This window comes from Carcharodon carcharias, chromosome 7 (assembly GCF_017639515.1).
Source record: "Carcharodon carcharias isolate sCarCar2 chromosome 7, sCarCar2.pri, whole genome shotgun sequence".
Classification (NCBI taxonomy): domain Eukaryota; kingdom Metazoa; phylum Chordata; class Chondrichthyes; order Lamniformes; family Lamnidae; genus Carcharodon; species Carcharodon carcharias.
The window spans coordinates 167,341,017-167,365,611 of record NC_054473.1 but is presented as its reverse complement, the minus strand read 5'-3'; the positions used below and the strand labels follow the sequence as shown (position 1 = coordinate 167,365,611).

Here is a 24,595-nt window from a genome sequence, read left to right as displayed (position 1 = left end):
TTGAGTTCAGTTGGTTAGGGATGCAGTGGAAGGGTGGGCTATAAATCCACTCGTCGTTGAAAGTCACGGATTACTTGGGAAATACTTTTTTTATTCTTTGTTGGATTCCATCAAATCCATAACACCATAAGATGTAGGAGCAGAAGTAGGCCATTTAGCCCATCAACTCTGCTCCACCATTCAATGAGATCATGGCTGATCAGATAATCCTCAACTCCACTCTACCCCTTTTCCCCATAACCCCTGATTCCCTTACTGATTAAAAATCTGTCTATCTCAGCCTCGAATATACTTAACAACCCAGCCTCTACAACCTTCTGTGGTAAAGGATTCCACAGATTCACTAACCTCTGAGGGAAGAAATTCCTCCTCATCTCTGTTTTAAATGGGTGACTCCTTACTCTGGTCCTAGGCTCTCCCACAAGGGGAAACAACCTGTCAGCATCTACCCTGTCAAGCCCCCTAAAAATATGACATGTTTAAATAAGCTTGCCTCTCATTCTTCTAAACTCCAATAAGTACAGGCCCAACCTCTCCTCATAAGAAATTCTCTCTCCATCCCTATGATCAATCTAGTGAACCTTCTCTGGACTGCCTCCAATGGAAATATATCTTGCCTTAGATAAGGGGACCAAAACGGTTCACAGTATTCTAGGTGTGGTCTAACTAGCGCCTTGCATAGTTTTAGCAAAGCTTCCTTATTTTTATACTCCATTCCATTTGAAATAAAGGCTAACATTCCATTTGCCTTACCTATTACCTGAACTTGTATGCTAGATTTTTGTGATTAATGCACAAGGATCCCCAAATTCCTCTGTGCCGCAGCTTACTTCAGTCTTTCTTCACTTAAATAATATTCAGCTCCTCTATTCTTCCTGCCAACGTGCATAACCTCACATTTATCCACAATATATTCCATCTGCCATGTTTTTGCCCACTCACTTAACCTGTCTATACCCCTCTGTAGACTCTTTGTGTCATCCTCACCACCTGCTTTCCCACCTATTTTTGTGTCATCCCCAAACTTGGCGATAGTATATTCATTTCCCTCATCCAAGTCATTAATATATATTGTAAATAATTGTGGTCCCAGCACTGACCCCTGTGGCACTCCACTAGTTACAGACTGCCATCCTGAAAATGCCCCCCGTATCCCAACTCTCTGTCTTCTATTCATTAGCCAATCCTCTATCCATTCTAATATACTACGCCCAACACCATGGGCTCTAATCTTATTAAGTAGCCTTACGTATTGTACCTTATCAAATGCCTTTTGGAAATACAAACATATTACATCTACTGGTTCCCCTTTATCTATCCTGCTTGTTACCTCCTCAAAGAATTCTAATAAATTTATCAGGCATGATTTCCCTTTCATGAAGCCATGCTGGCTCTGCTTGATTATGTTATGCATTTCTAAATGCCCTGTTATTACATCCTTTGAAATAACATCTGTCATTGGGAAAATGTTAAGAGTCTAAGCTAACTGGCCTATAGTTACCTATTTTTTGTCTCCCTCCCTTTTTGAATAAGGGTGTTACATTGGAAGATTTTTCTCTGGGACTTTTCCAGAATCTAAGGATTCTTGGAAGATTACTGCCAGTGCATTCACTATCTCCACAGCTATTTCCTTTAATATCCCAGGATGCAGCCCATCAGGTCCAGATGACTTATCGGCCTTTAGCCCATTACTTTCCCTAATACTTTTTCTCTAGTGATAGTTATTGTATTTATTTCTTTCCCCCCCCACCCCGCCTTTAGCCCCATGATTATTTCATTTTTTGGGTATCTTACTAGTGTCTTCTACCGTGAAGACCAATGCAAGTATTTATTCAACTTCACTGCCATTTCCTGGTTCCCCATTATTATTTACCCAACTCATTCTTTAAGGGGCCTATATTGATTTTGGCCTCTCTCTTCCTTTTTATATATTTAAAGAATCTCTTACTGTCCGTTTTTATATTACTTCTAGTTTACCCTGAAAGTTTATTTTCTCCCTCTTTATTTTTTTTTTGGCCATCTTCTGTTGGTCTTTAAAATTTTCCCAATCCTCTGACTTACCACTAATCTTTGCCACATTGTATGTTTTTTCTTTCACTTTGATACTATCCTTAACTTCCTTGGTTAACCATAGTTGGTTTATCCCATTCCCACAATGCTTCTTCCTCACTGGGGTATATCTTTATTACAAGCCATGAACTATTTTGTTAAACGTCTGTCATTGTTCATCAGCCATCTTTTCTGCTAAACCCCAGTCCACTCCAGCCAACTCTGCCTTCATTCCTTTGTAATTACCCTTATTTAAGTCTAGCACATTTGTTTCTGAACCAAGTTTCTCACTTTCAAACTGAATGCTAAATTCCAGCATGTTATGGTCACTGTTTCCTAGGAGATCTTATACTCTGAAATCATTTATTAAACCTGCCTCATTACACATTACCAGATCCAAAATAGCCTGATGCCTGGTTGGATCCACAACATATTGTTCTAGGAAACAGATCTGAGGGGTTGATTCTAAAATAACATTTGTGATATCTATTTACAGGATGTGAGGGTAAAATTGGGCTTTGTTATACCAATTTTCCCGGTGTATACAGGTGCAAAGAATGCAATCTAGAGGCCAACTTCCATGCCTCAATGCTGTTGGAAATATGTCTGATGCCACATTGGTTCAGGTGCTATCGCAGGAGTTCTGGCTGCCACCTAAAACAGGCACTGGGACCCATCAGAATGTTAATAAGCGGTACAATGCCTGCTTTGGTACACAAACCAGAAATTAATTTCCCCTGAACACTGTAGGTATCAGGTCTGCTGAGTTCAGGATTACCAGGTCTAAATGTGTCCAAACTAGTGAAGTGAGCTGGATGCCATCACTAAAAGCGCAAGATTTAAAAATATTTAGGGAGAAGACGACATGTTGTCAACCACTACTTGCCCCACTTCTGATTTAATGCCCCTATCCCTCAGCCAGTGTCCCAGTTGCCAATGTCATGTCACCACACGACCACCCACCAGCCTCTCCAGGATCAGAAACTGCCTCTGGGGCTGTGACTTGCACCCATATATTTTTGCTATATTCCTATTGAGACCAGCGGACCAACTTGTAGTGGGCCTCAGCCTGCCTCTTTAGGCCCATGTAGCTTCCTCTGTGTTGGGATCGCTCCTCAATTTGGACATAATCTAATGTCGTGGCCATAGTCTTCCTTTATTCTCACGTGTTGTACTGACATTATCTATTTAGTCCAGTTTAATTATTTTTCTTTGTCATTTTTTTCTGCTGAGAGAGCACATTTCCTCATTTTACACCCATTTGTCATTGTAAATTGCACCCAAGTCAAAAATACTATGTCAGATGCAAGGAAAAAGGCCCTCTGTCCTTCTTGTGTCTCAACGCCAGCATCAAAAGTCTTGTTATTTTAGCTCAAACAATCTAGTACATCAAAAAAAATCAGCGGAATATATACTGTTCAATCTCATGCCAGTCCAGTGGGACATCAATCGAGGAATGTAGTTCAAAAAGGTGATGGAGAATAACTAGCTGTAGAAATTTCTGCTGAAGAGTATTTTGATAGATTTGAAAACATCTGGTTATTGTCAGTGTTATAGAATGCTTTGTGTTGAGTTGGAGGATAACCTGCTTTATAAGTGTGATAGAAAAATGTTATTGGAGTAGATATTACATTGCCAGGAAGTTGAATATTATACACAAGGTTTTTACTATATAGATATCTAATATATTAAAGTCTTATGTCTGCCAATCACAGAGTCTCAGAACAGCATCAGCAGCCTTCATAAAACACCTGGACCTGGGCTCCTCGGCAGCTCCTTCATCACCTTCTTCTTCCTCATCCTCCTCAAAGGAAGAGTGGCATTCCAGGTCCTCTTCAGCTCCAGACATGTGCAGTGCACAGCAAGTGACTGCAATACAAGATACCCTGTTTCGCTTTTACTGCAGGGCACCACCCAACCAGTCAAGGTAACGGAATCATATATTCAAGATGCCAAAAGATGCCAATGATCTGTTCAATGCAAGTTCAATTCTGATGGCTCTGATTATAGCGCCTCTCTGCATCCGTACAGGCATCAGAGCTCCCCTGCTCAGGTGATAACCCTCCCCCATGGACACTGGGTGTTAGTCTGAAGAGATGTGTCATCAGAGGCTCTCACAGGATGAAGGACCTGCACGATGTGCTTCCCGTAATCACAGACCAGCTGGACATTCAGTGAGTTGAAGCCTTTTCTGTTCAGGAACCTGCCTGGCTGGTGTGTCGGTGTCTTGATGGCTACATGGACACAATCGATGACCCTTCAACCTGAGGGAATTCCTCAATGGCAGGAAAGCCCAACACTCGCTGGCCCATCTATCGCAAGATAGATATCATTCCCTGCCCTGGCTGATGGGGTTATGAGCTGCTGACTGCAAGATGCCCCTCAGGTCCACAGCTGCTTCCTGGAAAAACCCTCAGCAACTCAGCCCTTATATCAATGCAATTGGCTTTACTTAAACTCAGTACTTCTATTTCAGATTAAGTACATCACTCTCAACCTTAATGTGGAAGTCGATCATATTATCTCTATTATGACATGGCAGATGATGTGTGCCAGGCAGATCAAATCCATGAGGGAAATTTGAGCACGCAGTCATAACTGTTTTGCAATTTGTATTTTATATTGAGATACATGCCCTGAATTCAGAAGTAATAAGACTACCACAATTTCAGAGGTTTTTGGAAAACAAAATTAAACTTTTATTAACGAAAGAAAAGCCTTCAAGCACATACCTAGGTCTACAAATTGCTACTATAATAACTCCTAAAACCCCTAATTAATCTGGCTCCCAGTTACACCTCCATTAAGGCAACAGTAAAAACAAATGGATTTAAACAGACCCAGACATTTATATTATCAGAAAGGTAGAGTTCCAAAGACATATCAGAACAATGGAATTTGCGTTAAAAAGGGAGAAACATGTATAAGGAAGACAAGACTATGTGTCAGAGAAGAAGGCATTCTAAGAACTAACAAGTGTGAAAAGCCTCCAGCCCCTGTGCATCAAGTTGCTGTCTACAGGAATCCAAGCAATACAATACTCTGGATAGGAAAATTCAAAGTGAGTTTTCTCAGTTTGGGTTCCTGTAGACAGCAACTTGATGCACAGGGGCTGGAGGCTTTTCACACTTGTTAGTTCTTAGAATACCTTCTTCTCTGACACATAGCCTTGTCTTCCTTATACATGTTTCTCCCTTTTTAATGCAAATTCCATTTTTCTGATATGTCTTTGGAACTCTACCTTTCTGATAATATAAATCTTTTCATAGTGCTCATATTATCAGTAACCTTTGGGAAAAATAAATACACCGTTTGGCTTAGCTGCTTATAGGTACATTTCTACGTCTCTCTGCTCTTGTATCCCCTTTAATATTGTACCATTTAGTTCATATTGCCTATTCTCAATCTTACATGTACCACTTCCCACTTCTCTGCTACGTTTCTACCCATTTCACCAATCTATCCAGGTTGTCCCTGAAGCCAAGTACTTCAACGCCTCATTGTTTACCACATTTCCAAGTTTCATATCTGAAAACTACGAAATTATACACTGCATACTCAAATGCAAGTCATTAATATGCATCAAAAGAGCAGTAGCCCTAATATCAATCTTTGGATGACACCACTGCATACCTTCCTCCATTCTGAAAAAAACAATTATCACTTTCTGCTTTTTGTCCCTTAGCCAATTTTGTATTGATGTTGCTGGTGTCCTTTTAATCCCAGGGGTTTTTATTTTGCTAACAAGTTTATTATGTGGTGACAAGTCTATTATGAGGTATTGAAACATTTGTGGCTTTGAATAGACAACGTGAGTTAATGAAACATCTAAATGGTGTTTTTAATATCATAACTGGTTAAGCTGAAGTACATTTTTGAGCTACAGGCTCAAATTAACAAGGAAGCAAGTTCAAAAATTTCCCAAATTAACTTCACTTAGAACATCTACAGGTTAAAAATCAGCTCATTTCATTGCATAAATTTTAGCTGGTTTAAAAATCACTTAATTTATTTAATTAATTTAAGCCAGTGTCTAATTCCTGTGCAAATTGAACACATTTTATTGTAGCTAGGTGTCACAATGATAATTTATATCACAGTTTATGGGAAGTGGGTGTGCAATGTTCCCATTCTTCTTCAACTTTATTGGATATTAAAATTCCAGTGTGCTCTTCAGATTGAATTTATTGGACACATTTTTTAAATTAGAAATTATGCTGAAACGGTAGAAACACAGGCCTTTGTACATTCTGAGTAGGTGTTTCTATGCTGCCAGTCTGGTGTGTACTGTTCAAGGATACAAAGGGTCGAATCATCCTCCGGGCTCCCGACCTGCACACTTTCACGCTGCATAAACTGCACAGCCGGCTCATGTGTGATTTCACACACTGTTTTTGTCTTTTCACACCAGGGTCAGGATTGTAGCACGGTTTTCAAGCTGCGCTGGAGTGCGTGGAAAGTGTGGGTGCAGAAGTGGGCCAGTAAGAAGGCCTTCATTCTCCAAACAGTATTCCAGCTCCCAACAGTGTTTAAAGGCCCCCCTAAACCTCACCACTCACTTCTTTCACCACCCCCCACACACACCCCATGCCAGCCCACGTCCCCTCAGATTACCCATGCCACCTCTATGCTATGTATCCTCCATAGCCACTGGCCCAGTATGTACAATACACAATCCTCAGGTTGCATGCAATATCAATAGAAAATACTCCTTGGGGCAAAAAAACCTCTTACTATCTAATACAAACATCCATATCATCGAAACTGAAAACATTTTTTTAATCTTTCATGGGATATTGGTGTCGCTGGCAAGGTCAGCATTTGTTGCCCATCCCTAATTGCCCTTGAACTGAGTGGTTTGCTGAGCCATTTCAGAGGGCAGTTAAGAGTTAGCTACATTGCTGTGTGTCTGGAGTCAAATGTAGGCCAGACCAGGGAAGGATGGCAGATTTCCTTCCCTAGAGGGTATTAGTGAACCAGATGGGTTTTTACAACAATTAATGATAGTCTCATGGTCACCATTGTGGAGACTAATTTTTAATTCCGGATTTTATTAATTGAATTTAAATTCCACCAGCTGCCATGGTGGGATTTGAACTCATGCCTGCAGAGAATTAGTCTGGGCCTCTGCGTAGCTATTCCAGTGACATTCTGTCACATGAAATATAAACCTTGCAATACTTGTAATCCTATTAGTTTGTGTCAACAAACCAGAAACCATATCAAAGGGACAATCTGTTATGACAACTTCTTCAAAATGCCATAGGCTGCTCTCTGGGAAGGAAAGAATGTATTCGTTTCTATTTCAAAGCAAAGTGCCTGTCAATCAATGTAAGGGAGCAGGTGATTATATTTTTGAAGTTTAGATTTTCTTTCAACTGTCAAAACCACTTGTTTTAAATTAACCAGATCCATTTAAATCACAGTAGAAAAGATGACAGCACAAGCTGACAGGACATTTTGTAACATTTCTTACTGCACTTCTCCATTGGAAAAGAATTATGATGCACGTGAACAAATATGCAAGGCTGGTCAACATAAAGGCCAGCTTACCTTTAAAGGATGGTACTATGATGAACCACTGCAGCAAAAACACATCTACATTTTAATACAACACCTAACAGTGATATTTGAAGATGTGAGAACACCTTACACTTATTTTTCAGAATGTTCCGGACTCCTCAGCAGCCTTTCTGTTTTCTTCACGAACTCTCAAACCTGACATGCTTTTAATGGGTTTCCAAAGCCCCACACCACCTGATGAAAATGGTGTGCAGGAGGAAATCCGATTTTTGCATTCCCATTTAAAATGAGAAACCCAGGTCGGGGCAGGTGTGGGTTTTGCACACTAGGCATTCCTGACCCAGAAAAAGCCAGCGTAAAATGGTGTAGGATCAGAAAAAAAAAACTAAATGTGGCCATTCGCATACCAAAACAAGATTCCACATCCAGACAAAATTTCGGCCCAGGGTGTTCAGAAAAGATAGAAAGAAGAAAAGGGAAGTGTATGGCAGTATTGGCTAGGGAAGACATTGGAGTACTGGAAAGACAGGGTGTCCTTGAGGAGACAAAGGCAGAACCAGACAAAGATCAGAGTTGAGAAGAAGGAAAAAAAGAATCTGATCAGGTGTAAAGATGCGTAACTACAGGCTGGTCAGTTTAACAACAATGGTAGTTGTTTAGAAACCTTTAGAAACAAGGAGCCGGGGGAAAAAAATCAACAGGCACTTGGAGAGGTTTGAGTTAATTAAGGAGAACCAGCATGGATTTGTAAAAGGCAGGTTGTGCTTGACTACTCTAATTGAATTTTTTGATGAAGAGAGGAGGTTTACGAAGGGAATGCAATGAATGTTGGCTATATGGATTTTAAGTTTTTGACAAAGTACCATGTTAAAGGCTAATTAACAAAATTGAAGTTCATGGAATTGGGGTGGCATTGTCAGCTTGGATAATAAAAATTGTCTCAAGGACAGAAAACAAGTGATTTGTGGTAAATGATTATTTTTCAGACTGGAGGTTGATAGACAATGGTGTTTCTGGGGTCAGTGCTCAGATCACTGCTTTATATATACAGAGTAAAATTTCAAAATTTATAACTGATACCAAACTTAGAGGAATGGTAAGCAGTGAGGATGTTACAAATTGACTGCAACAGGACATAGATAGGCTAGCAGAATGGGTGAAAGAATGGCAAATGGAATAGATATGGAGATGTGAGGTGATGCATTTTGGAAGAAGGGATAGGAGAGGCATTTAAAGACTTATTAGCACAATTCTAAAGCATGTGCAGGGGCAGAGGGATCAGGGAGGTACATGTGCATAAATCTTTGAAATTGATAGGACATATTCAGAGGCTGGTTAGCAAAGCATATGGGATCTTGGGCTTCATAAATTGAGGCAGTGAGTATAAGTTATGGTCAACCAGTATAAAGCTCTGGTTAGGCCACAACTAGAATAATGCATCTAGTTCTCGTCACCACACTTTATGAAGGTTGGGATGATCCTTGCGACAGTGCAGATTTTCCTTGCAATGGTTCCAGGGATGAGGGATTTAGCTGCCATGTTGGTTTGGAGAAGCTAGGGTTGTTCTTCTTGGAGCAAGGGTGATTGAGGGGAGATTTGTTGGAGGTGTGCAAGATTATGGGCAGGATTTTCCCATTGGCGAGTGGGGGGGCGGGGGGTGCTTTTAAATTTTCCGGTAGGCGGGGGCGCAGCACAATCAGCTGTGCGCCCACTGACCTGTCAATGGCCAATTGAGACCATTGACAGAGTCATTTAGCTAATTAATGGTAAAAATAGCTGGAAAAACTCAGCAGGTCTGACAGCATTTGTGGAGAGGAAGACAGAGTTAATGTTATGACCGCTTTGCAGAACACCTTCAGGCTGTTCGCAAGCATGACCCTGACCTCCCTGTCGTTTGCCATTTCAACACTCCATCCTGCTCTCATGTTCATCCTTAGCCTGCTGCATTGTTCCAGTGAAGCTCAACACAAACTGGAGGAACAGCACCTCATCTTCCGATTAGACACTTTACAGCCTTCCGGACTGAATATTGAGTTCAACAACTTCAGATCATGAAATGTATCCTCCATCCTCAACCCTTTTCTGATCCCCCTTTTTCCTAATATTTTATATATTTTTAAAATATTTTTTCCCATCTATTTCTATTATTATTTTTAAATTTATTTCCATCCTATGTTTTATCTCCACCTTTTAGCCAATTTTGATCACTTCCTCATAGGGCTATCTGTCACTTGCTCATCCGGCTTTCCACTCTTAATGTCACCATTAGCACATCCTTTAGCTAATATCACCACCATCAACGCCCCTTTGTCCTTTTGTCGATGACATCTTTGGCAATCTCTTCTTTGCCTTCACCTGTCACTGGCCCTCTATCCAGTTCTACCTGTCCCACCCCCTTCTAACAGCTTATATTTCACCTCATTTCTATTTTTCTTTAGTTCTGATGAAGAGTCATACGGACTCGAAATGTTAACTGTGTTCCTCTCCACAGATGCTGTCAAACCTGCTGAGTTTTTCCAGCTATTTTTGTTTTTGTTTCAGATTTCCAGCATCTGCAGTATTTAGCTAATTAATGGACCTGCCCGTCCAATCTTAAGGTTGGCTGGCAGGATGGGAGCCCTGGCCGGAATTAGCAAAAGCATTAAAAACCTCATCCATGGGTGGGATAAGGTTTCATGTAGGTTTTTTAAAATTTTATTAAAGTTTTTGTAAAAATTATGGATATGTCCCAACTGATGTGACAGTGTCACATGAGGGGTCATGTCAGGATTTTTTTTCCTCTATTTTTAATATTTGTCACAGAACAGCTGATCTCCCTGAGGCAGCGCTTAGCCTCAGGGAGATGAGTGAGCTCTTTCGTGTGCATGCGCAAAAGAATGCACTCTCCATTTAGGGATCCCCCTCTCCCCCACCCCGCCCGCACAGGGAGCGCATAGCACTTCCGTGTGGATGTCATGCTGGGCGGGCCTTAATTGGCACGCCCACATAAAATGATGGCGGCCCGCAATTCAACTTTGCCCCCAATGGAGGGACAATCGAGGTAATGATCTGGATCTTGCTGCCTAAAAGGGTTGAGGAAGCGGAAACAACCAACAACTTGAAGGGAAATTGGATGGGTACTTAAAGGTAACATACTTGCATGGCTATGGGGAAGGAGCAAGGGAATGGGACTGACTGAGTTGATCTACAGAGAGCCAGCATAGATCTGATGGGCCGAAAGACCTCCTTCTGTGCTGTCATGTCTCAAATTCTTTCTGTATCTTATTTAAAGTTCGTCATATCCTGAGTTCTCTTCTTGATGTCAGTTTGTCAAACATGCCAGCGTTTTTGTTGGTTACTTCCTACATTCAATTTTTAAAAATGACAGGGAAACCTAGGTGAAGTGTCAAAGCCCATCAAGCATTGTCCACAGCAAGATTGAAAAGACCTTGAAAGAGGACAAATCAAGTAGTTAACAGATAATGGCAATTTTGGATTTTAATCAACTGCTTGACAGCTGAAGATATTAAAGTGGTAGAAAGGAAAGTATCATTCAGTTCAAGACATTCCCTTTAAGTATGAGGCAAAGGAATGGATAAAATAAGACTGAAAAAAGCATATCTCCCAGTGTGATATTTAATCTTTTCATAAATTATTTAGAAGCTCCTTAAGTTTCAAAACTGTTGAACATGATTTTTGTGATCCTTCAAAATTCTTGATAGGTTTCATTTTTTATTTAATTATCAATAGTACAGCTACAGTTTATTCTATTGACTTTATTACTTGATTTTTAAAAATTCATTGATGGGGCATGGCCATCACTGGTAAGGCCAACATTTATTGCCCATCCCTAACTGCCCTTGAGAGATGGTGGTGAACCACCCTCCTGAACTGCTGCAGTCCATGGGGAGTAGATACACCAAAAGTGCTGTTTAGAAGCAAGTTCCAGGGTCTTGACCCAGTGACCATGAAGGAACAGATATATTTCCAAGTCAGAATGGTGTATAACCCCTGGAGAGGAACTTGCCGGTGCTCCCATGCATCTACAGCCCATATCCAACTAGGCATTAGTGTTGCTGAAAAAAAGTGACCTGTCAAAGCTTTTCACCTTGAACTCATCAGCAAAATGAAAAGCTTCAATCCGTCTCTTTTTTCAGCAATACTCAAGTTCTGTACTACTTGGCCAGGCCCCATCAATATTTTTTTTTAAAAATCAAGTAATATAGTCCATAGAATAAACTCTCGCTCTACTATTGATAATTAAATAAAAAATGAAACCTATCAAGAATTTTGAAGGATCACAAAAATCATGTTCAACAGTTTTGAAACTTAAGGAGCTTCTAAATAATTTATGAAAAGATTAAATATCACACTGGGAGATATGCTTTTTTCAGTCTTATTTTATCCATTCCTTTGCCTCATACTTAAAGGGAATGTCTTGAACTGAATGATACTTTCCTTTCTACCACTTTAATATCTTCAGCTGTCAAGCAGTTGATTAAAATCCAAAATTGCCATTATCTGTTAACTACTTGATTTGTCCTCTTTCAAGGTCTTTTCAATCTTGCTGTGGACAATGCTTGATGGGCTTTGACACTTCACCTAGGTTTCCCTGTCATTTTTAAAAATTGAATGTAGGAACTTGACAGTTAGACGTTAGTGATTGCAGATTTGGGAGGAGCAGCCAAGAAAGCTTGGTACATATTGCAGCCACGGTGTGCAGATGGTGGAGGAATTGAACATTTAAGGTGGTGGACGAGGTTCCAATCAAGAGGGCTGCTTTTGTCCTGGATGGTGTCGAGCTTCTTGTTAGAGCTGCTCTCATCCTGGTCAGGATCACACTCCTGACTCGTGCCTTATGGATGATGGAAAGACTTTGGGTTGACGAGATGAGTAACTCATCACAGAATTCCCTGCATCTGCCCTTCTCTTATAGTCACTGTGATTTTTTGTGAATGAGCCAGTTAAGTTGCTGAACATCATACAAGTGAAGAAAGCATGCCATAATAAACCTATGCAGATTCATCATTCAATGTCATCCTAAGGCATACAGATTAGGAAGCATCAAGTTTGATTTTTATTTATCCTGAGTTAGCTAAACTCAAGATAGTAGCTAAAAGGTTGCTAAAACTTGCCTCAGTACCCTGGGATAAGGGAATGAAGGAACTAGAGTTCTCACATCATCACTATTCAATAAAACTTACTGGGAATGTGCATGTGTATGTGGACAGACATCACAGTTTTGCACCCTTCTGTGATAATTCCAACTCTTAGATAGTCTGCTGGCACTTACTTTTTTTTCTTTATTCTTTTCATGGTATGGGTGTTGCTGACAAGGCCAGCATATGTTGCCCATCTTTAATTGCCCTTGAACGGAGTGGCTTGCTAGACCATTTCAGAGGCAATTAAGAGTCAACTACATTGCTGTGGATTTGGAGTCAAATGTAGGCCAGAGGGGGTAAGAACGGCAGATTTCCTTCCCCAAACAGCATTAGTGAACCAGATAGGTTTTTAAGACAATCGATGAGAGTTTCATGGTCACCATTACTGAGGTTAGTTTTATATTCCAGATTTATTAACTGAATTCAAATTCCACTAGCTGCCATGGTGGGATTCGAACCCAAGTCCCCAAAGCATTAGCCTGGACCAGAGGTTACTAGTATAGTAATATTACTACTATGCCATCATCTCCTCGGTACTCTCCTGGCTGACAGTTGAAGAATCATGACTTGAATCAAGTATTGGAAGACTTCCTACACCTAGAATCCTACTTCATTGAAAGTCTGGGCCTTCAGAGTGGAGGGAAAAGGAAAGAAATTGGGAAAACACTGAAGATTGCAGATTGCAGACTGACGCAAATTCCTTGCTGTTGAATAATTGTGGGTATGGACAATTATTTCTGCTCTTCCAATAATTGAAATCGCATTGTGGGAGCATGAGATATAATTTTCAATCATAAAAAGCTGATTCGTGTTTCAAAACATTTGGTCATGGTATGTGATTTAGGCATTGAGAATTATTAAAAATCTCCTGTTGTCTTGAATACATGGTTCAGTGAGCTTGCCTTTTTAATTAATGTAGGAATTACACAGAAAATTCTAAACCACAGTTTTCATTCAATTATTAAGACCAAGATGTGCTCATCTTGGATAAAGTTTATTCATAAGTTTTGCTTATCTTATAGAAATAAAAATAGCTTTTGCCGATTGTACTTGTGTAATTTATTTTCTGAATCACTGCTCCACTTGTTTTATGATTGTGAAATAGATTTTATTTTTTGTACAGCCTCATCCACAAATGAAATTTACTAGGTGTAATGTTTTTTCTTCAATGAACAAGATGTTATTCTTGGAAACTTCAGGTTTATAGATTAAAAGATTTTGAACCTCTTGTGTTACAAGGGGTGAAATTGGATTTATTAATGTAAAAGTATTACTTCAAAAAAATATATATATATCAAGCACAAGTGAGAGCACAGAAAATAGCTGCAAGTTCTTTACAAGCATTTCCCACCCCCATCAAGTAGTTGTTATTTCGAGGGTGCCATGTTAGTTTAGTTGTTATTTTATGTTACTTATACAGTTTTTGCAATACAGTAAGTGGCCTCCTCCATCTCTCAGATTCACCTATAATACTCTAAGACACAGTGCAATTCACCTGCTTTGTGATCCATGTAAAGGTTATTCTGTAAGCAGACATCAAGCAATAGACAAGATTGGTATCCATCTCCCCACCAATCCCAACACCACTTTCCCAAAGGAAAAGTTCAGTTTTGGGCTAGGTTGAAGAATTTGCCAATGTTATTGACATCTTGCAGACATCTTAAAATCCAACCACATTCTACAATCAATTTCAGTAGAGACAAGTGTACATTTATTGGGATTCTTAGTCCTTTGGTTGGTGTTTCCATATTTCTCCACTAGTATATACATGTCGCTACTTGAATATCTTTCAGCAAATGAGATGTTGAGCGATGTTCAATTTTTCTAGGTAATTAATTTTTATTAAAATAATGATGCTCTCTTTTCTCTATTGAATAGTAAAAACATGTTATGACTGGTCAACCAATAATGACACCTGATGCAGTATTCATTCATTGTATTGCTCTGAGACAAAAAATGCTGCACCAGGTTACTACTTTTAAATGTATCAAGCAAAGCAAGAAAAAAAAATACATTTCAAAATGCTGGTTCATGGATGATTGGATGTTTGTGATCATGCAGATAAGTTTGACAGGAAGCTTGAACCATAAAATTGATCAGAAATCTGGTGCAATCTTAAGCACAACTTGCGCCTGGATTGGCAATTGTGTCCAAAGTGGAAAACTTTTACCTATCTTTAGCCAACGATGTCAATGCTAGATATTATGGATTAAACAGCAATACAGGATAACTATGAAGAAGCGAGATGCAATCAGGATTGGGTACAACCCAGAATATTACCACAATCGAAGATAGATTAGAATGGTTTGGCCACGTGGCTTGAAGTCCGCATACCATAAGATCATCCAAGGCTAGAAAACTAAATCCTGCTAGACTCCTTGAAATAGAGATAATGATCTGTATTGTATTTGGAAGAAAACATCTCATAGATCAAAAGGAATAGATTATATCACATGTGCAGAAGAAATTTAAAAAGGTGATGAAACCAAGCAAAAAATCAAATTGAAGATATCCTTCCTTATTGTCTCCGGCTGTATGTCCTCTTACGAGCTAACAAGGAAAGTTCTTACCTTTCACAATGAACTGGTCCTTTTTATAATCTGAGGACTGTAGGACTTGGTAGTTCTTCTCCTGGAATCCAGGTGTGCAGTCCAAATTCACTGCAAATGCTTGTAGCAGCACCTAGGAATTGAGAGATTTGAAGAAAAAAATGACTGCTATAAACCTCTGCATTTTCCATAAAATTAACCATGTATTTTAGGCAATGTCTCAGTTAACCCAAGTTGATTCCAAATTTATTAATTTTTTTTTTATTCATACATGGGATGTGAGCATCACTGGCTAGTCCAGCATTTATTGCCCATCCCTAATTGCCCTTGAGAAGGTGGTAATGTGCTGCCTTCTTGAACCGTTGCTGTGCATGTGGTATAGGTATATCCTATATTAGTGATATTAGGAAGGGAGTTCCAGGATTTTGTCCCAGCAACAGTGAAGGAATACTGATATATTTACAAATCAGGATGATGAGTGGCATGGAGGGGTACTTTCAGGTGATGGCGTTCCCATGTGTCTGTTGTCCTTGTCCTTCTAGATGGTACCAGTCGTGGGTTTGGAAGGTGCTGTCTAAGGAGCCTTGGTGAGTTCTTGCAGTGCATCTTTTGGATGGTACATACTGCTGCCACTGTGCATCAGTGATGGAGGGAGTGAATGTTTTTCGGTGGGGTGCCAATCAAGTGGGCTGCATTGGCCTGGATGGTGTCAAGCTTCTTGAGTGCTGTTTGAGCTGCACTCATCCAGGCAAGTGGAGAGTATTCCATCAAACTCCTGACTTGCTCCTTGTAGATGGTGAACAGGTTTTGGGGCGTCTGGAAGTGAGTTACTCACTGTTAGTCAAGAATTTACCTCCTCTGCCTTAAAAATATTCATTGACCCTGCCTCCACCACTCTCTGGGGAACAGTGTTCCAAAGATTCATGACCCACTAAGAGAAAAACATTTCTCTCATATATGATTCTTCAGTGGGAGACCCTTTATTTTAAACTGTGTCCCCTAGGCAGGTCAGATGATTCAAGGGGAAGGTGGTGGTGGTGTAGTGGTATTGTCACTGGACTAGTAACCCAGAGACCCAGGGTAATGCTCTGGTAATCAGAGTTGGAATCCTACCATGGCAGATGGTGAAATTTGAATTCAATAAAAAAAAACAAAATAAGTCTAATGACGAACATGAAACCATTGTTGATCATTATGAAAACCCACTAATGTCCTTTAAAAACTTACTAATGCCCTTCAGGGAAGGAAATCTGCCATCCTTACCTGGTCTGCAATGTCATTGACTCTTAAATGCCCTCTGAAATGGCCTAGCAAGTCACTTAGTTCTCAAGGGCAGTTAGGGATGGGCAGTAAATGCTGGCCTAGCTAGCGATGCCCCATCCCATGAACGAATAAAAAGAAGAGATTGGTCAAAATGACAGAGAATGACTAAAAGGTTAATCAGGAGAACAAAATTAGATATGAGAGGAAGGTAGCTAGAAATGTAAAAACCAATAGCAAGGGAAAATGTAGGTAAGCTGAGTGATGTTCCTCTAGAGAGTGAGAATAGGGAATTAATAGTAGATAATAAGGAAATGGCAGATGAAATGAACAAATATTTTGCTTCTGTCTTCACTATAAAGGATATAAAAAACACTCCAGTAATAGCTATAAATCAGGAGGTAGAGGGAGAAGAGGAACTTGGTAAAATTGCAATCACTAGGGAAGCAGTACTTAGCAAACTGATGGAGCTGCAGCTGACAAGTCTCCAGATCCAGATAGAATTCATCCAAGCGTCTTAAAAGAGGTGGTTAATGAGCAGTAGATGCGTCGGTGTTAATTTTACAAAATTCCCTAACTTCTGGAAAGATTCCATCAGCCTCGAAAGTAGCAAATATAACCCTTCTATTGAAGAAGGGAGGGATGCAGAAAACAGGAAACTACAGGCCTGTTAATTTGATAGCTGTCATGGGGAAGGTGTAAGAGTTGATCATTAAAGAGGGTATAGCTGGTGCAGGGTACTTAAAAAAACATAAGGTAATCACGAAGAGTCAGCATAGTTTTGTGAAAGGGAAATCATGTTTAACCAATTTATTAGAGTTCTTTGAAGGTGTAACAGGTGCTGTGGATAAAGGAGAGCCTGTAGACATACTGTACTTGGATTTCTAGAAGATATTTGGTAAGGTGCCACATCAAAGGTTATTGCTGAAAATAAAAGCTCATGATGTAGGGGGTAACATATTAGCCTGGATAGAGAATTGGCTGGCTGGCAAAAAAGAGAGTATGCATAAATGGATCCCTGTCTGATTGACAGGTTGTGACTAGGGGGGTCTGCAGAGGTCTTTTTTGTATTTGCTCAGGGGATGTGGGCGTCACTGGCTAGGTCAGTATTTATTGCCCATCCCTAATTGCCTTGTTTAGAGGGCATTTAAGAGTCAACCACATTGCTGTAGGTCTGGAGTCACATGTAGGCCAGACCAGGTTAAGGGTAGATTTCCTTCCCTATAGGACACTCGTGAACCATATGGGTTTTTACAACAATCGGCAATGGTTTTGTGTCATCATCAGACTTTTAATTCCAAATTTTATTGAATTCAAATTTCACCTGTGCTGGGGCCTCAACTTTTTACAATTTATATCAATGACCTAGATGAGGGGAGGAAAGGCATGGTAGCTAAATTTGCAGATGGCACAAAGATAGGCAGGAAAGTGGAAGAAGACATTAGGTGTTTGCAGATGGATATAGATAAGTTTAGTGAATCGGAAAAAATCTGGCAGGTGGAGTATAATGTGGGAAAATGTGAAGCTGTTCACTTTGACAGGAAGAATAAAAAGGCAGATTATTGCTTAAATGGGGAACAACTGCAGAATTCTGAGGTGCAGAGGGATCTAGGTGTTCTCATGCTTGAGTCACAAAAAGTTAGTATACAGGTACAGCTAATGGAATGCTATCCTTTACTATGAGAGGAATTGAACATAAAAGTAAGAACGTTATGCTTCAGTTGTACAGGGCATTGGTGATACCGCATCTTGAATACTGTGTGCAGTTTTGGACTCCTTATTTAAGGAAGGATGTAAATGCGTTGAAGGTGGTTCAGAGGTTGTTTACCAGATTGATACTTGGAATGAGCGGGTTATCTTATAAGGATAGGCTGGACAGGCTGGGCTTGTTTCCAATGGAGTTTAGAAGAGTGAGGGGTGACTTGGTTGAAGTATATAAGATCCTGAACAGCCTTGACAAGGCGGACATGGAAAGGATGTTTCCTCTTGAGGGTGAGTCCAGAACCAGGGAGCACTGTTTTAAAATTAGGGGTCGCTCTCATAGGACTGAGATGTGGAGAAACTTTTTCTCTGAGGGTTGTGTGACTTTGGAACTCTCTGCCTCAAAAGGCAGCGGAAGCAGGATCACTGAGTATTTTTAAGGCAGAGTAGGTTCTTGTTAGGAAAGGGAATCAAAGGTTATCAGGTGTAGACAGTAATGTAGAACTTGAAACAAAACAGATCAGCCATGATCTTCTTGAATGATGGAGCAGGCTCAAGGGGCCGAATGGCTTACTTCTGCTCCTATTTCATATGTTTGTAGTTCCAGTCTCTTCCACAAGGAGAAACATCCTTTCAGCATCCAACCTGTCAGTCCGCTAAGAATCTTTTTGGTTTCAATAATATCACCTCTTAATCTTCTAAACTCAAATGGATACAGGACCAACCTGTCCAACTTTTCTTCATAAGATAACACCCCCATCTCAGGTATCAGTTGAGTAAACCTTCTCTGAACTGCATCTAATGCATTTATATCCTTTCTTTAAAAAGTAGACCAAAACTGTACACAGTACTCTATATGTGGTCTCACTAACATACTATACAACTGTAGCAAAGCATCCTTAATTTTATATTCCATTTCTCTTACAATAAATTACAACTTTCCATTTGCCTTCCTAATCACTTGCCGTACCTGCAAACTAACTTTTCCTGATCATGTACCAGAACACCCAGATCCCTCTCTACTTCAGAGTTCTGCAGTCTCTCTGCATTTAAATAAGATGCTGTTTTTTCTATTCTTCCTGCCAAAGTGGACAAGTTCTTATTTTCCCACATTATACTCCATCTACAAAGTTTCTGCCCCCTCACTTAACCTCTGTCCCTTTGTAGACTCCTTATGTCCTCTTCACAACTTACTTTCCTACCCACCTTTGTGTCACCAGCAAAAATAGCAACCATACATTAAGTCCATTCATCCACATCATTGATATAAATTGTAAATATTTGAGGCCCCAGCACTGAAGCTTGTGGTACTCCACTCATCACATTTTGCCTAATTGAAAAAAAACATTTATCCCTACTCTCTGCTTCCTGTTAACTAACCGATCCTCTATCCATGCTATTATGTTACCCACTACACCAGGAGCTCTTATTTTGCAGAGAAACCTTTGATGGAGCAGTTTATCAAATGCCTTCTGGAAATCTAGGTACAGCACATCCTCAAATTCCCCTTATCCATGTTGTTTGTTACTTCCTCAAAGAAAGCCAATAAATTAGTCCAACATGATTTTCTTTTCACAAAACCATGCTGACTCTGTTTGATTTTCTAAGTGCCCCACTATAGACTTCTTAATAATAGATTCCAGCAATTTCCCTTCCACAGATGTTAAGCTAACTGGCCTGTTGTTTCCTGCTTTCCATCTCCATCCAATCTTGGATAGAGGAGTCATGTTCGCCATTTTCCAATCTGATGGGACCTTTCCAGAATTGGGGGGATCTTAGAAAAATAAAATCAATGCCTCTAAATGTTTCTGCAGCCACTTCTTTTAAGGATGAAGTCCATCAGGACCTAGGGATTTGTCAGTTTTTAATTCTAATAATTTTCTCATGACCTTTTCCCTGGCAATCGTAATTGTTTTAAGTTTCTCCTTCCTCCCACTCCCCTTCACCTCCTGATTCACGATTATTTCTAGGATGTTATTTGTATCTTCTACAGTGAAGACAGACAAAAACCTGTACAATTCATTTGCCATTTCCTTAATTTTCATTATTAATTCCCCATTCTCACTCTCTCGAGGACCAATACTCACTTTACTTACTCTTTTCCTTTTTAAATACCTGTCTATCTCTATCTGTTTTTATATTTTTAGCTAGATTTCTCTGGTACACTAATTCCTCCATCTTTATTAAACGTTTAGTCATTTTTTGCTATTCTTTACATTCCCTCCAATCTTCTGATCATCCACTCATCTTTGCGGAATTATACGCCTTTTCATTCAATTTGATTCTCTCTAACTTCTTTAGTTGCCATGGATGGTGTGTTCTTCCCTTAAAGTTTTTTACTTTCTCACTGGAATGTACTTTTCCTGAGTATTCTGAAATATCTCCTTAAATGTCTGCTGCTGCATCTCTACCTATCCCTTAACCTCATTTTCCAGTTCACTTTAGCCAACTCTGTCTTCATGTCCTCATAACTGCCCTTGTTTAAGTTTAAAACACTAGTCTTAGATCTATTCCTCTCTCCCTCAAACTGAATGTGAAATTCAATCATATTATGATCACTGCTACCTAGGGGTACCTTCACTATGAGGTCATTATTGATCCTGTCTCATTGCACATTACCAGATCTAGTATAGCTTACTCTCTGGTTGGTGCTAAAACATGCTCCTCTAAGAAACTGTTCTGAAAACGCTATGAATTCATCATCCAGGCTACTTTTGCCATTCTATATGTAGATTAAAATCACCCATGATTATCATCTTAACTTTCTCACAAGCCCCCATTATTTCTTCCTGTATTCCCATCCTACATTATTGGTGGGGGGGCCTATTAACCACTCCCACAAGTGACTTATTGCTTTTACTATTTCTCATCTCTACCCAAACTGATTATACATCTTGATCTCCAGAACTAATGTCATTTCTCTCCATCGAACCAATGGGATCCTTAATTAACAGAGCTATCCCTCCACCTTTTCCTAGCTTCCAGTCCTTCAAAAGACCAGTTCAGATTTGTGAAGTAGGTCATGCGGTATTCCATGCAATTTCAGTATGGCAACACAACAAATAAATACTAAATCATAGCAAAACCAATGATATTTCAGATAAAACCAATGATATTTAGTCGTGAATAGACTATGGGCAGAATTTTCTACCCGTTGGGCAGATGGGCATGACCCAATCTCTGGCAATCAGGGAGCCAATCCCCGCTGGAGAAGCGGGCCCTGCTGCCATTTTACGTGGGTGGGCCAATTAAGGCCCGCCCAGCACGACGTCCGACGGGAAGTGCTATGCGCTTCCTGTGCAGGCGGGGTGAGATTCCCCAAAAGCGAAAGTGTGCTCTTTCACACATGCACACGAAAGAGCGCACATCTCCCTGAAGCTAAGTGCTGCCTCAGGGAGATCACTTACACTCTGAAAAATGTTAAAAATAGAAAAAAAAATTCACTAACATGTCCCCCTCATGTGACAATGCCACATGAAATGGGACATGTTCATAATATATATACTAACTTTATTAAAATGTTTAAAAGCCTGCATGAAACCTCACCCTGTCGCTGGATGAGGTCTCATGTTTTATCTATTTGCCGCCGGGGCTCCTGGCCTTCCCGCCAACCTTAAGGTTGGACGGGCAGGTCCTTTAATTGTTTTAATGATCCTGTCAATGGCCTCAATTGGCCATTGACAGGTCGGCGGGCCCGCAGCTGATGTGGCTGTGACCCGCCTTCCTGAATATTTAAATGGGGTGGGATGACGTCAGGGGTTCCCCCCAACATCATCGCGCATTATTTTACACATCGGCGAGCGGGCCCCGCCCCCTGTTCACCGAAGGCAAAATTCTGCCCTATGAATTTAAGTAGGTTATGTCATTACTGGAGTATGATTTCAATTTTAAGAATTCTTTCGAAGTGACAATCTTAACCACAAGCAGCTTAAATTTATATCACACACATATAGATCAAAGTGTTAAGAGAGAGAATGGAGAGAGAGGAAGCTAGAAACACAAACGTTGAAAATCTGAACTAGTAATAGAAAATGTACAACTGGGAGAGCAAAATCTGTAAGAGAAAGGTAGGCTAACATCTCAGCTGCAACCTATCATCCAAATGTGAAATATAGACAGGCAACAGGAACTGCTGAATTACAGGAATCAAATCCTTAAGTGGCTGCTGAACATAAGTGGGCTTGTTTCTCCAGAAACTGTGTACCATAGATATACACAGTTGCACAGTACAGACTATAAGTAAAATATTTAGAAAAAAAGTATTTCAATTATGAGGGCTCCCCCAGTGACTTAATAAATAAACTTAGCCACTGGGAAGCTGAGAGATACTGGGCAGAACAGTCCCACATTCCACCCCAGGCCATGTTGAGTTCACTGACCTCACTAAGGATAGTGACAAAAACAATGCAATAAGCCTTTGCATTCCCTAATTAAGGTAGGGAAAATAGTCACCCAACTATTCATCAATCCTGATTGCCATTAAGCAACCCTCCATTGGAAGTGTGAATGCCTAATGCTTACAGAATCAGGCTCTGCTATGCTCTGTGCGCTGGAATAACCAGCGAACACCCACTTCATGGTTCATATAGGATAAAGACTACTTTATGTACCGAATTACAATTAGTGAAAATGGAACTTTACATATTAAGCAACCAAAGACTTCAAGAGAAACAAAGGGATGAAACTTGGTTAAAAAAGTTTCAAATATTTTAATCAAGTGTTTGCCAATTTTAGCAGATTTATCAGCACAAATTTAGTAATTGGGACAGAGTGAGGTTTTAGGGTGATATTACACAAATTTAAATTATCTGTAGAAACAAGTTATGCAGTTTATAATAAATGTGAATATAGGGCAAATATTAGAACGGATGGTCATAGGAAGGAGTATTTCTGCCAATATATCAATGAAAGTATAAAACACCAAATATAAATCACCAGAATACACCTGGCACATATCCTTTAATAACAGGTCTGGGACAACAAATCCCAAAGCATGTAATCTAAGAAAGCTGACACAATGCAGATATTCATCTCTATCTTCCTTTTCTGTTTCAGAACGTGTCTGGTACAGTACTGTAAAGAATATGACGATAATGACCCAACACAAAAACCAAGTGACATCCCTAGCCTGTACAGTTTTCAACCTACACTGTTGTCTTGAACAGTTTATTCCAAAGATCACCAAGCTACCATGTTACCCTACCACAATTTAGTTTTCATCTTTTTTTTATTGAAAGATAAATATTAAACAAATTGGAGCTCAAGGTGTCACTGACAACAAAATGCTTCAGTATCATTAATATGTTTGTGTTAAAATCTCTCTAACTGACTTAATTTGGCAGTTCTAAGCCGGCACTTTTAATATAACTTTTGTCAAATCTGCATTACATAATTGCAGGTCTATTTTAGTGCAGGTAGGAGCACATCTATCGATCGATTTTGATGACAGGTTGCACATATTACTTTAAAATTTAGCATTTTGTATATTTTGTTCATCAATATTTGTGGGAACAAAATAGTTTCAAAACCTATAGATAATAAAATTTACCTTGGTAAAAGTTAACTTATTACTCAAAAGCATTCCCAAAGAGTCCCATTTTATATTTTGGTACAAATGTATATTTCCATTTCCAATTTGGATAGCAGAACTTGAGGAAGTACTCTAAATTTGAACAGCATGTGCCACGAGGTTTCTTGAGTGTCCGCATTTTTTTGTGTGTTTTTCATGATGCCAAGTAATTGTGTAGCTGATTCTAGTTTGTTTGTTATAATGGCTTATTGGAACTTGCCTATTGCACTCATGGAGCTATTATAGCAAACAAACTAGAATCAGCTACATAATTACTTGCTTGGCAGCATGAGAAACAAATAGCAAGCATTGCAGCTGGCTCTTGCCTTAGCTTGTGATTACTACTTTTTGTATTCTTCCATCAAAGCCATGTTCACACAACTGGCTGCATCAAAGGAGAAAAAAGGGTGGACATGCATTGAGCTAGGTTGGAATGGCAGGAAGGGACTGCAGGGATCAGCGCAGGAACCTTTATTATTCACCTTGCATATCAATGATTCATAATTGCGAGTGCAGACAAATTGTCAACCTTTGCCAATCACATCAGGGTGGGAGGGTTGCAAACAATCAATTGATCAAGTGCAGCAGGATCTAAATAGACTTAGCCTGGCTGGAAAATGACAATTGAAATTCAGAGTCAATAAACGCAGAGTGATGAGACTAGAATAAAGTAGAACACTAGAAACTAGAGTAAACTGGAAGGCAAAATGTTGAAGCCATGAGCAGTGCATGGTCGCAGTAAGTAAGGCAATATGTTGCATAGTCCACGGAACAGAAAGCAAATTACTGTATGTGATATTGAG

At 39.8% G+C, this 24,595-nt stretch overlaps 1 protein-coding gene across 2 annotated transcripts in view; it reads right to left on the bottom strand.

Annotated features, from left to right (window-relative positions):
* The window catches only part of cdh13 (cadherin 13, H-cadherin (heart)), a 1,064,070-nt gene that overhangs the window by 874,868 nt on the left and 164,607 nt on the right, over positions 1-24,595 (bottom strand). For both annotated transcript variants that reach the window (XM_041191002.1, XM_041191003.1), the window contains exon 2: positions 15,284-15,395. In XM_041191002.1, the coding sequence (XP_041046936.1) occupies positions 15,284-15,395 (112 nt within the window). The remainder of the gene's footprint in view (positions 1-15,283; positions 15,396-24,595) is intronic.